The sequence below is a fragment of the Patagioenas fasciata genome, chromosome 7 (genome assembly GCF_037038585.1).
Source record: "Patagioenas fasciata isolate bPatFas1 chromosome 7, bPatFas1.hap1, whole genome shotgun sequence".
Taxonomy (NCBI): Eukaryota; Metazoa; Chordata; class Aves; order Columbiformes; family Columbidae; genus Patagioenas; species Patagioenas fasciata.
This window is the reverse complement of record NC_092526.1, coordinates 12572712-12587156: the sequence shown is the minus strand read 5'-3', so window position 1 is coordinate 12587156 and position 14445 is coordinate 12572712. Positions and strand designations below refer to the sequence as shown.

Genomic DNA, 14445 nt, shown 5'->3' with positions numbered 1-14445 from the left:
GGTATCAAATTCATTAACTAAAAATGTCAGATAAGCCCCACTACTTGGCAATCTGTAACGTGGGTCTGTGCAGTGGAAGGGCTTCCTACCTAAGAACTGCACACAAGACATTATCAATCACCTGCAATAACCAACCCCTTACGTCTGATTCCCTGTGTTGCAGTCCAGTGCCCTTTCCTGATACCCAGTCACTAATGTAAAGCACATCATTTTACTCAAAGGTGGTCTGATGATAAAATTAGATAAGAGATACAAGCACCAGTGAAGGTGCCTCAATATCTGTATTATTTTGATGAGAACAAAGAGTGCTCAGGACATTGCCTATTTTCCAAGATAACTCAGGAGCAAGTGTTTTAAAGGCAAGAAATATGCTCTTTCTACCTCTGCCTCACTCTGAGCTTAATTTTAAAAATTCCAACCATGAAAGACATGACTATCTTCTAGGATACAATATCCTCAGGGCAGGGTTGTTGGTTTAATTTATAACTTGTTCAGTACCAAGGTGTGGGTGCTTACAGAAAAATAAATAGTAATAAGAAACATCTCTGGGCAACCTAGACAGATTGTTTAGATGGATCTGTAGACTGCAACTAGGGTGAAAATGGTAGCAATGGGCATCTGAGAGCAAAAACATGATTAATCAGTTTGCTAATACTTAATAACTAAAAGCTGGGGGTGTTTTGTAATTGATAAATTATAGATTAAGACATGTAAGTTTAAAGGAAGCTACCAGTGCTGTCTGGTGACATAATATCTGGAGGCATGACAGCCCTCTGCTTTCCAACCTAATGCCACAGATTAAAACCTGAGGGACGGAGAGAGGGAAGATGTGCTTTTGGAGGAAGGAACTCCTCTCCTTAGTTGAGGGCTGGTCCTGACAGATGCCAAGCTCTGTTCTACTCAGAAAGACAGTGTTTGCAATGTATACTAAGGGAAATGTAGAAAAAATAATAGCCTTAGAAAATACTCTAAATCTTGAGTAAGATTGCAAGTGAAATGTCTCCTGCATTTCTTTAAACTTAGAAGAAAACCAAATGTCTGTTCACAGATGCTGGGGAAGTAAAATTGTTTAAATGAATAATCCAAGCAAGGAATAACCATTTAATGCTATCACAAAGCACAGACACACTTACAAACCAAAAAAACTGACCATCTACATCCAACTTCAATAACCACCTCAAATATCATCTTTATGTGACATTTATTCACCTTACAGTATTTGTACTGTATTTTCAGCCTCCTGTTTAGCAACTGAGTCTATAGCCACCTTTGCAGTCCCTCTCTTTATCAAACGTCAGAGGCTTGAATTCTTTTGCCATCCTTAGAGGTAAAACCTCTTGGGCAGATGTCCAAGATGCAGCCCTTTTCTATCCAACTGTGTATCTGACAGCACCAGCTCTCCCCAGCATGTCTAAGAGAAACTTCCTCCAGAGATCTTGTGACTCATAACTGATGAGCATGACAACCTCTTGCTCTCTCCAGCCTCTTCACAGTAAACTCATTGTTAATTCATTTTACTACACAATCAAGGAAATGCTCCAACTAAGAAACATCTGCATACAGAAGTCAGTTTTGTGTAAGCTTTCTGCTTCATTTGTCGTTTCTGGTGTGCTCCAGGTAACCATCAGATAGATGGGCTACAATGCTTCATTTTCTCTGCCAGAAAGTCAGCTTCCATAGCTGCTGCCCACCCTTTATGCCACCTCAGAAAAATACATGTTTTACCGTGCCTGGAACTAGATGGGTAGGGGTTTCCTGATTAATAGCACCTTATTGTTCTTGTAATGAACGCTGATAATCTCTCTGGAGATATCTTCTGTCAATGCTTAATCCTCTGACTGTACTTTTTCACTTCTTATGTACACATACTGTTTAACTTGTGTAATCAGACAGAACACTATCAAACACACAAACTTAGGTAAGTACAAATAGTTCACACAAATAATACTACTAGCTCTCATACTTCCCATGTTTCACAGAATCACAGAATGTCCTGAGTTGGAAGGGACCCACAAGGATCATTGAGTCCAACTCCTGTCCCTGCATATGACAACCCCACAGTTCACACCATGTGTCTGAGGGTGTTGTCCAGTCTCTTCTTGAACACTGTCAGGCTTGGGGCTGTGACACCTCCCTGGGGAGCCTGTTCCAGTGCTCCAGCACCCTCTGGGTGAAGAACCTTTTCCTAATGTCTAGCCTGAACTGTTGATGCCTCAGAAGTTCCAAACTAGCAAGAAAGCAAATATAAAATCCAAGCAAGTCCCACCAGGCTGCCCCACTTGCAGTTCTAACTTTTTTGTATTAAGGAATCTTCAGTTTGGGAATCTCCACCCAGGCAGCAGATGTGGCAGTAAAGAAAGGTGAGAAGTTGTCACAGTAAGAGGTCTCAAATCATTTTGGATCTTCCAGATGAACCTTGTGGCTTAATGATTCTCTGAACCTCTGAAGCAGTCATTTCAGTGTGACACCAAAATACACCTATAAGGAGGAGAACAGCTTCTTTCTTGTACACGTTTCCAACTCAGTGGCAGGAGTGGTTCCATCTAGTCTTAAGGCAATTAATCTATTGTAAACATGGGAGGACTATTCAGAGAGATCAGTACAATTATTGTTGTATTCTCCTGTTGCTTTCTCTAACCACATCACTTCCTCCATTTCATCTGGGAAAATCAGCATGAACAATGGTAAGAGAGTCCCTTGCCGAAAAACAATGTTAAGCATGCGAAAGTGAGATCAACCATCTTCCAAATGACAGTAGCACATGAAATACATCACATTATTTCAGACTCTGAGATGGCTCAGCTAATGGCTTCACCAATATACCCTTACGATGCAAATTTTTTATAGCATCTCAGGTCTCATTCAGTTACAATATAACCCCTGAAGGCTCTACCCATCTTATTGAAGACATTTCTAGCTAACATTAGCATATAATGGAGGTTATTGGTGACAAACTGATTGCTGCCTAGGGATTGATGCCTTTAGGAAAAAGCAAAATACAGACAGATGCAACTTCAAGATACAAATTCCAATTTAAATCCACTCTATATCCCTAGTGACTACAAGTTATTGTAAAGTGATGACTCTTATCTATTTAGTTGGTAGCATCAACCCATCACTTAGCTATGCAACACTCCATCAGTACCACCACAAGCTTTTCCAGTTGGCATCCCCATTCAGCTCTCAAAAAGTGCCTACCACCTAATCGAGAGTAGGATCAAAACTACATTTTTATCTGGTAAGGCTTGTATATTACAACTGAGATATATCAACAAGGCATCATGGAAAATGTCATATATATGCAACATTTTCCCTATTGGCAATGAGATGCCTTTTACATGTAGTGCAAGAACTGGCTGATACCTCACTGAACTGTAGAGATGTTGCTGTGAAGATGTGTACCAACATATTAACTCTACACCTCAGTTATACCATCTGTAGAAAGTGAATAAATAACATCTGTTTTCCCAGCAATGGCATAGGAATCATTAATCCATGCTGGTAAAATGCTTTGAAATCCTAAAATGCCAAGTATTTTCACTCTAACACTTCTTTCTGTTCTATCACTTCTCTTGCGAAAATTGCACGTGAAATAATATGGTCATGAAGCTGTGAAGAAAGCAAATTTCACACACTGTTGTTAAGTAAGATAATGTGATGTAATCCTACCACTTCCATAGAACTGTCAGACCCCCATCTGGAGTCTTTGGGCAGACCCTACATTCTAGAAAGAGGTAGTCCAACTGAAGAAGGTTCGAAGAGTACAGAAAGAATAGCTAGGTAGGGTCTAAAAAAACTATGACTTATATCGAACATTTTTTAAGAAGTGTGTTTGTGTGGCCTGGGTGGATGAGGGGGCAGAAAAAAAGACTGTAAGTGCACAGCAGAATGTATTTTTGTATGTGGTTGGGAGGACAAAGGATGTACAGGGCACAAATAAAGCAACCTCTAAAGTGCGTAGCACATCACCAACTTGCAGAACGTTTCCTGTATCTTCCCTCCCTGGTAGGAAACTCTGCCTGTCCATGGACAGACTATGACTAGTATTGCGCGGCTACAGACAGAAATGAAGTTGTACTTAAAATCAAGTGCAAAAAATGTCTTTCGCCCCTGGCATGTTCCTGGATGTCTGAGCAAACCTGGAGGCTTAGAGGTGAAATTATTGTTCTGGTATTAAGCGATTTTCTTAACGCTTTGTATTTCTATAGCATCTTTCATCACAAGAACTTAAAGTATTAAAAACCACCACAGTCTTATAAAATCTGGAGATGTATAAGACCACGATCAAACACACACAATACAAAGCAAGGAAAGAAAACTTGAGATATTTGATTCTTACTTTAGTGTTACTCACCAGACTTCCTACTCTAATAAGAAAGTAGATTTCTACTGTTGGCCAAATCCCATGTCCTAAAGACAAAGCCTGTGGTGAAAAGGAATACCTTAGAGAGAGAACAGTGATAATGGAGAGAGAGAGGATTGCAGAACCTAAAAACAAGAGATGTGACATGTAACATCTGTCCACTTCAGTCTCACCCAAATCGGCCGTCTTCAGACCCAGCCTAAACTGTATCGTCTTTCCATCCAACACCGCAGAAAGGTATTTCACATTCCAGCGCAGGGCTGGCCAGTCACCAACCATGTTACAGAAGACTGCAGGTTGCTGTAGAGACATCACAATTTCCTTGGTTTTCTCAGGAGTAAACGGCTTGACACCTTCACCTATGTAAAGGAAAAAAACAAAAGATCAAAAAGCCAAAAAACAACAGCTGTAGAGAGATGATTTATGATACAAAAACTGTTACTTACCATCTCCCACAGCACAGGAAACATTAAGAACTAACACTTTTGTTTATAGTTGATTGTTTTATTACATTTGTAAATGTTTTTGAAGTCTAATTTCTACTGCAAACACTGAAAGAACAGTCTTACACTAAAGTTTAAAGCAGTGTATTAGCGCACAAAATGTAAAAATATAATAAAAGTAGACATGTGCTTAGAATTTTCACTTGTAGCTTAGGCAATAAAGCACTGTAGCCAAACTGTTTAGAATTAAGCTAACAATAAAAACCTTACAAATAATGTCCAGAGTTTAGAGAACATAAATTTTATGAGTAATAGTTTTTCTGCACGGGATTCTTTCCAAGAAGCAATGCATATTCTGAGATAGCAAACCAGGTTCCTACGCATTTGATTTAAACTAAGGAACAGCAGCGTAACCAAAACAGCAGGTACTTTTAAAGTGTTTTAAAATTTCTTTTCATCTCCAGAATTTTAGAAAAGGGAAATTGTGCCAATCCAAGAACTAAACTAACCAAAGATTTCCATTTACTCCTTTGCTGTTTAGAGATTTATAGGCCCTGCTGAAACTGCCAAGTTGAAATGCTAGCAACCTTGAATAAACTCAGCACTTTCAGAACATCTTTTCTTTAGGGACATATTGAGAATGAAAACCTGTTTTTTTTTTTTTTTAAATAACATCTCCATAGAGCTGAAGCAGTGTACTACAACTTCAGATCACTAAAAAAAAAAAAATCATTATTTTAACCTCAATTGAAGTTAACTCATCCAGAATTTGTATCTGTATGATGCCTAAGATTTAACACACCGAATCGATACGTATGCTTCCCTATGACTCCCAGAAGCTCATTTAGCGCAAACAAACCAATTCACTCACTCTATTCAGGGGTCAAATAATTGTCTGGCATGCTCAAGGGGTTAAACAAATACAGGATAAGAAAATTCCCTTTCCTGTTGGGTGCTAATTTTGCCTCTCGCTCCTCCCCGTGTGTGTGTGTGGTGGGACAGGCGTGGAGAACGCACAGGGCAGCCCTGTGGTGCCAGCTGGGGCAAACACAGGAGAAGAACAAGGTCACCGATGAACATTCTTCTGGATTGTTTCAAAGATAAGTTAAAATAAATATATGAACGTTGAAGGGTGAATGGCAGGAATAAGAGGAGCCCTGTTCATGCTGTATGACACATCTCTGATAACTTTAGCGAGTCCCCCTTTGTTCGACAGGGTTTATACTCCAGTGTAGCTGTGCTTTTTAGTTTTCTAAATTAAGCTACTGTCTTCACACAAGTGCAGTGGGAGGTATCAGGGCTGGGGTTTGCTACAGTCCAGGGGTCTCTTCTCCCACAGACTTCCAAGGAAACTGAATCACTGTCTCCTTTCACTCATGGAAACTCCATTGTGAAGATTTGAAAGCAACGACCTCCCATATTTTATCTTTAGGGATGATAACATTTTTAAATGGCTTCCCTTTCTTCAGGCAGATGACAGGAGGGAGTTTGGTTTTTGGTTTATTTTCCATGTTTCCTCTTATACACAGAGCAACACTTGACAGGAAGGTGTTGGTGTGAGACAGAGATGTCTGCGACACTCGGCCTTCGGTCTCGCGCTCCAGCAACTCGCACAACCAGGACATAAGGAGGCCTCATGGGGACCGTATGTCTCACCATATGGTGTGGCCTACCCTGGGTGGAGGCTCTGGGGCTTCCCGAGCCGTAGGTTAGTACACCTGGAGGGAGCAGGGCCAGAGTAGGTGCAAGGACCATCTGCAGACACAAGGCCGTGAGCTGGTGCCGGCACGAGGAGCTGCTGCGGGCATGGGAACAGGTCAAAGCTCAGCATGTTTGTTCACACTGATGCTGTTCAGAGACTAAGGCAAGATTCAGTCCAGACCTGAACGCTCCCAGGTGGTTTATAAAACTTCTTTTGCCTTTAACCAGTGCAATTACAGTATCATACACAGGTGTCTTTCATGATGCAGGAGCTGGCCGGCCTTATGTACCTTTCAGATTTTCCAACTCGTAAAAATGAAATAATTCCTGCCAAGTTTATCACCACATGGGTGTCTTTTTGAGTTCTCAAGTGTTTTTTAAGGGCAGTACATTTTATTATTTTAGAGGATGTAAATCCAAAGAAATGCAAGAAACTGGTGGCACTTTTTTGGAGGATTTTGTAAAGCTGAGTTTTATTGCAAAAGCTTCAGGTTTATTCTGTAACTTCAGTCAACAGTTGGGCTGTACTATCAAAGCAGAAATTTTACTGGGAGAGACAGGAAGGCTCATTAAAGCCAACTGTTGATTCTCTGTGGCTTTCTGATGTGACTTCCACATGTATATTTTACTTTTGAAAGGTGTGGTTTTAACCACAGTGAATACAGAGTGGGAAGCTCAGAGCTCAAGCTACTTGGAGAGTTCGTATCCATGCTGAACAAAAAACCACGATTAGACTAAATAGCCTCCCCTCTACTGAATGTCAGCTGGAGGTTTTTGTCATGCCACCACACTTTATTCAATTGTAAACCTATTTCCCTATAAAATTTAGAAACCATGAAAAAGGACAGCCTGTCTTAGTAAGATGCTAATAAATGTTATCTTCAAACAGTATTAAAGTATATATATATATTTTCGATCTATCTAATCACATACAATACATAGGATATAATTGGCAGTGAAGTCTGAAACATTTTCAAAAATTTAAAGCATTAGATAAATTAACATTGGGTTGTTTTTTATTTTTTTTTGCAAAGACAAATAGGGATTCTTGCCAATTTTCTGTGAAGGATCTTTTAAGTGTCTTGATTCATTCTTTTTTATTCCTTGGTGAGAACAGCAGTCAGCTAGACATAATTCCTTCCCCATAATATTTGTCATGCATGTTAGAGAAAAGGCACGTTATAAAAGGTAAATATCATATACTACATCAAATAGTTATTATGATAATTTGGAGAACCCTGCTCATGACCAACAGAGATTTTTGATGGAACTATATGCTGTAGGAGTGGTGAAAAGTAATTAAAAGAGATATGTGAAGATACCTCTTGAAAGAGAGATTAGCAGAAAAAAATCTAGTTTAAAATAATAATAATAATCTTTTCCTTAGCTATTGTTATCACAGCTTCACAAAGACCTTGTGAGCTGGGCTTGTGCTTCTCAGTGTTTCCTAACTTGTAATTGATTCCTAGGCAAAACCTGAGATTGCATACCATATATAAGAGCATATAGTTTGGACATGGATGTATATAAGTAAAAGGTGTACAAATAAAATATGTTGCAAGGAAATAGAATGTCCATGGCATATTTGGGGCATTAAATATCAGATTCCTAGGGGAGATCTGGTAGCAGGAGAGAATAGAAATACATATTCCCTTTGAAAAGAAAAGCTCTGTTGGAGTCCTCATTTTCTCAGCTGTACTCTGATCCAAAAGAGAAAAGGAATACTTTAAATTAGTTCTTTCTATCAGGCTTAACAACTGGTGTGGCTTCACAGTACAAAAAGAAGTAGGAATAATTTGTCTCATGTTTTGACTTTACACAAGGCATGTATAGAATCCAACCAGGAACTGAAAAACTGAACCAAGTTTTAGCTCAGGTTTTGTAACTGTCACAGCTTATATAATTGGCGAAAAATGTACGTGTTCTTTATAAAAGTAACACATAGCGAAATAGAGATTTTCTAATTAAAAAACCAAAGCTCTCCAGTTGTCTTTACATAAAGTGTTGTCAAATGTGAAGACTCATCCAGACTCAGCACTGAGGGCAGGGAAAAGAAAAACGATGAATTGGCTAAGTACTTTTCAGTAGCCTTTGTGCTTCTAAAAGAGAAAATAATTTAATGTTTCTGATTAACTGTTTTTCTGAATAACTGAGTGGGGTTTGGGAATAAAGAGTTTAGCACAGCAGGCAGCCTGACAAAAAGTGGACTTGATCAAAGTTGTTCAGAAGTTAAATGTACTGTCATTAAAAAGCTAAATGTACTGTCATTCATTTAAAATAATTTAGCAAATTAGAAGAGTTCATTAGTGCATGGTAGTTGGCTTCTGCCAAAACACCCTGCTGCTTAAATATGAGATTTAATTGAGAGGTATTAAAATTATTTTCTAAAAGAGGGAGTACAAGGCAATCCTGGTAGCATATCTCATGTAAGCTTCATCAAATTGTTTTTCTTGCAAATCTGTAATGCTTCATTATCCTTATTTCTTTTTTAAAAAAATTAAAAAGTGAAAAGAAAAAATGGAGATTTTGAATACATTAGTACAGAGCAGCCATGTCACTCAAAAAATCAACTAACCTCCAAAATCTTGACTATCCAACAACCAGGAGAGGGAAAAGAGAAAGTGTGTGGAAGGATGGGGAAACTCCCCAAACCAAAGAGAAGTGACTTGGTTTGGAGGTCAGACTTAATGATTTCACAGGACATTAACTCTGTAAATTGAAAACCAACTTTAAATAATCTGCATGTGATTACAACATTATTTGCTACCATCAGCCTACTCTGGGCAAACAGAATTCATCTAAATATACACGAGCAGATTTTAGGATATACTGCGCAAATATCTAGATATTATTTCCTGACCAATTATTACTATTATCTTTGACGCCAGGAATGTCAGTACTGCAGAAGCAGCATAGCCGGGGGGCATTTAACCTAGATTTGCATTGATATTTTGGCTACTGAAGACTAGTTAGCAGTTGTGTGGAGCCTCTCAGGACAGACAGGTCTGCACAGGTTAGACTGGCACCTGCAGCTCATTCTGGTAGCCTGAAGTCAACACACCCTTTCTTGCCCTCTGTGTCTGCTGCCACGGGAGGAGAGCTCCAAGAGAAAAGAAGAGCCCAAAAGAGGAGTTCGTATTTGCACTCACGTCCCAGTCCTGCTTCGGCAGGGCTGAGCATCTGGCCGTTTTTCTTACACAAAGTCTGACGGACTCAAGACATGAGGTAAAAAAAGAGCATTAGCCATGCCCTCAAACCTCCACCTGTCTTTCTGATAAAGACAAGAAAAGAGCTGCCAGACATCTCAGGGATGGAGCAAGGGGCTGAGTCCAGAATACAGCACTGGGAGGGACTACCCACCCCTGCTCTAAGTGACAGCCTATCATCTCAAGCAACTATTCATGAAATTCCTCCCTAAATCCTTTAGGGCTCTTCCTAGAAAGCTCTTCCTGAACCCTTGGCCAACTTCTGCCTGTTGTCTTTTCTCCTCCCACCCTCCAGTGCATTTCTAGAAAAGAGTTGTGTTGGTTTTCAGCAAACTTGCTGCGTGTTGAATGATCTCAGCTCCTCCAGCAGAAGAAAAGCTTTCCTTTCCCTCCTCGTCCTTGCAGCTCCTGCCTGCTGCATCTTCAGCCAAATATCCCCTTCCTCTCCCACTCCCCCAAACCGAGGAACATTAGGATATGTACAACTGACAGATATAATACTAAATGTATTTCCAATAACCTTTGTACACTTCTTATTGGAAGATTGCTGAAAGTAAAATGAAGCACAATGAAACTGCAGCACTTGTCAGGTAAATGGCATTTCATTTTCTTTTGAAGGAAAAGACTATGGTCGTTGACTAAAACCTTCCATCAGGATATAAAAGAATTTCTCCAAAGGAGAGACTGTTCTTCCTTAAGCTAGACTGTGAAAATTTCATCTTTCTGTCTGTTTGGGGTGTAAATGACACTCACTTGCTGCTAAGGAAATTTAGCAGCAAAGCCATTCCTTCCCAATACTCCACTGGCACTGATGTGCATTTCTCACAATATCTCTTAAAAGATGGGAAATTTAATACCAAACTTAATGCTAATATAACATTATGATTGAAGGTAAAGGAACTGGCACATCATGGAATTTAAGAGAAAAAATGTGCTCATATTGTAAGTAAAGTTTATTTCTTTTTGTATTCCTTGTTAGCAGTAAATATGAATACGCTACTCTTAAATAGATAAATGCACCGTGTAAAATTCATCATCAGAAACTGTAACCATTTACGACTTTATTGTTGCCCTATCCTTCAAACTTGACTGACAAGAACTTCAAAATAACAGCAACAAAAGAACCTAAATCTAAAATACACCATTTTCCCATAAGTTATTGTAGTAAACAGTCAATAGTATTCTAAAAATATGTTTTTTTCCCATAAACCATTGTAATATATTGTCAATAATACAACTGAGCTTCTTGAATTGGATCCACAAAGGGGTTATGAGGGAAGTATACATGACTTTGTTCACTAGTATGCTACACAGGATACAAATTATGATTAATGACTGAGTCAATTAAAGGCATAATTGTCAGAATGAAATTTTACTTAAGAAGAATAAAAGTAGTATTTTTGAGTTACATAAATTACTGAATTTAAAGAAACCAGAGAGACCCACCATGTAAAGCTCAAGAGCAGTTTCCGAAGTGCACAATAACCAACAGGCACAATCAGGGTATTAGATTCAGGGATTGCTATTATTATAGGAATATTAAACAAAAAGCATGGCTATTATTCCACCTGCTCACATCATTCCGTTTCTTTCAGCATGAGTAAAACAAGCAGAAGTGAGCTTAACCTTTGTTTCAAGTTACTGTTTCTCTTTATAGAGGTTCTTTTGCGGCAACATGAGATTTGTCTGTGAAAAACTGTCAACAGCGTATGTTTTGAATCTTGGGGTTCTTATAAAGAACGTAAAATCTTGTTTTGACATAACGTAGAGCTAAGGATGCATTCGACCTAATGCAGCTCACCAAAATGTAAACTACCAAGCTCCTCTAATTTAATTTTCAACCTTAACATTTAATTAATGTTAATGCTGGGTTTTAATATAAATATTAAACATGAAAGAAACTCTGTTGTCACTGAGAAAGCACAGCCTAGTTACACAGCAGCTTACATTTCACAACTTTATAATGTAACAAGCCACTGCTAGCAGTGTCAACATATCTTTACCATCTTTCCTTCAGAGATTTTATTTCTCTTTTTCAAATAACAACTGCAAAGTTTCTTTATCTGTAAACACCAAGAGCTAAATATTGGAAAAGATCAAGGACTCTGTAGGTACAAATCTCCACTCAGATGTGATGAACTCTTGTTCTAATCAGCAGCACCTGCGTTTCTGGAGACTGAAGATGACCTTTAATTTGCGAGGAAACCATGGCAGTGCAGCTGCTTTGAATTTTGGAAGCTACTTGCAATATGTAAAATTTGCCAAAACTCAGTATTTGCCAACCTATTAATATATCTGAAAAAGTCCTTTCAGTAGAGGAGTTTCAAAATTTTCAGATTCCTTTTAAACATTAACGTCACCAAGCCAACCATTGACTAATTCAGTAGTATTCATAGTGTTAGAAGCAGTAGTGTCTTCTGTATCCAGTCTTCAAAAGCACGTGGTACTTCAAAATTTAAGATAACCCTTTGAACATTAGCAAAACAATAAAATTGCAAAAGGCTAAAGTTGCACTTCCATACCAAGACATCCAAACTGTTTTACCATTGCTCTTGTTGAAATACTCTAACAGAAATAAAAATCTCATGCAAGATATGAGTGGACACAAGAAAGTACGAGATTGTACACATTACTAGTTGTTGGGAGAGAGGCATAAGAAACAAGGGGATGCTGCTGTTCATCAAATCTCCCTGAAGAAAGTCACATGGAGAGCAAATCTGTCCAAAACCTGACGACTGGAGAGAGCAAATGGCACTTCTTAATGGCACTGGGGGTTGCACCATGTGGGGGGACACTCTCCTGGACTGCCCAGCTCAACCAGCACATGACAGGCGTGTGTCAGCTGAATTACACTCTCCAAATGCCTCAAGGTTAGAATATATCTGCCAAAGCCTTCAGTTTATATTAATAAGCCAGGCTTAAATCAGCACAGTCCAGGTGCCAACCCATAAACGAATCAGCCAGGATTGCCTCAGGGGTGGGCTGAGCATTTGGTAGCAATAACAGCTTCAGCCTTGTAATTTTTATCTGTTACCAGTAGTCTATCAGAGCTCCAGGCCACCAACTCCTCCTAGGATGAATTCCAGAAGGTTTTAGGCTGGACACAGGCGGATAGGCATGAATATGGAGACACAACCACCTTGGAAGCTTTTAGGATTGAAATGGAGGCACCTACCAATGGATATGCTACTGTAGATGGGCATCTGTATCACAGTTTTGGATCTAGGTGCTGTTAAGTCCATGCAAGTCCTGCAACAGGCATGGGAGTTCTGGGCTAGGAGACAAAATAACCTTTCACTTGCTTGAATATGTGTGCACTTCATCTGATAATATTCAAATCTCTTTAGCTACATTATAATGAGGTTAAAGCAAGAAAAGGTTTCCACACCCAAATTTTACAAATGTCAGTAATGAGAACAGTAAAAATGTCACCACACAGAGAAAAGAGTGAAATTAGCATATTTAGGGAAGTATTATACCCATGAGTGAAATAATGCAATCAGCTAGCTGCAAGATAAAGCTAATTTGGTTTCCAACAGTTTATCAACAATGCACTGCTCCTTTACATTAACAAATTTAAATGGTACCATATCCTGCAAACAAGAATAATTCACACAGAATATTACACCGTGTTAATTAAATAGCTGGAATAGAAAAGGTCAGACCATGACTGAAAGATGCGCATATGGGTTGTGAAGCTATGAAAATACAGAGTGATTTCAAATCAAGCAATTAAAATAAATTATTTTAATCATTATTAAGTCAACAGTAAATACACCTAGATTTTCTGAGCCTATTTTGACAGCTCCCTTCGTCGCTGTTTCTCAGAACTTTCTTTCTTGCTGATCCATGCAAGAGTCAAAATATCTTTAAACCCGTCATAAGATGAGGTGGCTTGGATAAGGTTTCACGGAGTTATCCTGCTTATATTCAAGTTTTCATTTTACTATGCAGGTAGTAAAAGGCAAGAGGCAAGTTTTACAGTTAAAGAACAGGCAAAGACCCACTTGCTTTATTTCTGGATGGGTTTCCTGCCACTAGAACAACCAAGAAACCCTCACAATTACTACAGTTAATTGAAAAATGTTCAGAGAGATATATTTTTTCACTTTGTTTACTTCTGCAAATGACAGCACTTTGTCTTTGGCACAACGCCACTGAATCAATTAAATTACAGTAGTACCATAACCATTTTAAATTGAAATAACATTTTGGCATGGGCTAAATTATGCCGAGCTGGTAATGTATGAAAAAGACCTAGTAAAACAGGGAATTAATCTTACTTGGAGCCTCAAAGCACTACTGCAATACACTTTGGTTGAGACAAATCTGAATCTTGTCCAATAGTTTTACTATACTTTTGTCACTACAGTTGTATACAGCAAGCTCAAATTTTAGTTTGCTACTATCTGTATGTCACCCCATTATTTAATTGTGCATGAGTTTGATTTTTCCTGGAGAATTTTCTGAACTTTTCTAGACAAAATCTCGTTTCCTTTTTGACAATAATTCTGCCAGTTTCAGCTGGTAAAAGCTTCCTTTTTGCCCTTTCAGTGCAACCTCTAATTTGAACCTTAGTCTAGCAAACAGCGCCATGTGGGCTAAACAAAATGCAATATCTGTATGTTTTGGGAGAAAATTCATGGGAGTGTGTAGTTTTAGCTGCCAAATCGTGGGATGGACAGCACATGTAAAATTCAGTGGTGCACTGCCCAGGACGTCAACAGTTACG

The 14445-nt window shown here is 38.8% G+C and overlaps 1 protein-coding gene across 1 annotated transcript in view; it reads right to left on the bottom strand.

Annotated features, from left to right (window-relative positions):
* Positions 1 to 14445, bottom strand: part of HSPBAP1 (HSPB1 associated protein 1) — a 35237-nt gene that overhangs the window by 19619 nt on the left and 1173 nt on the right. The window contains exon 2 of the mRNA XM_065841107.2: positions 4537 to 4722. Within this exon, the coding sequence (XP_065697179.1) occupies positions 4537 to 4722 (186 nt within the window). The remainder of the gene's footprint in view (positions 1 to 4536; positions 4723 to 14445) is intronic.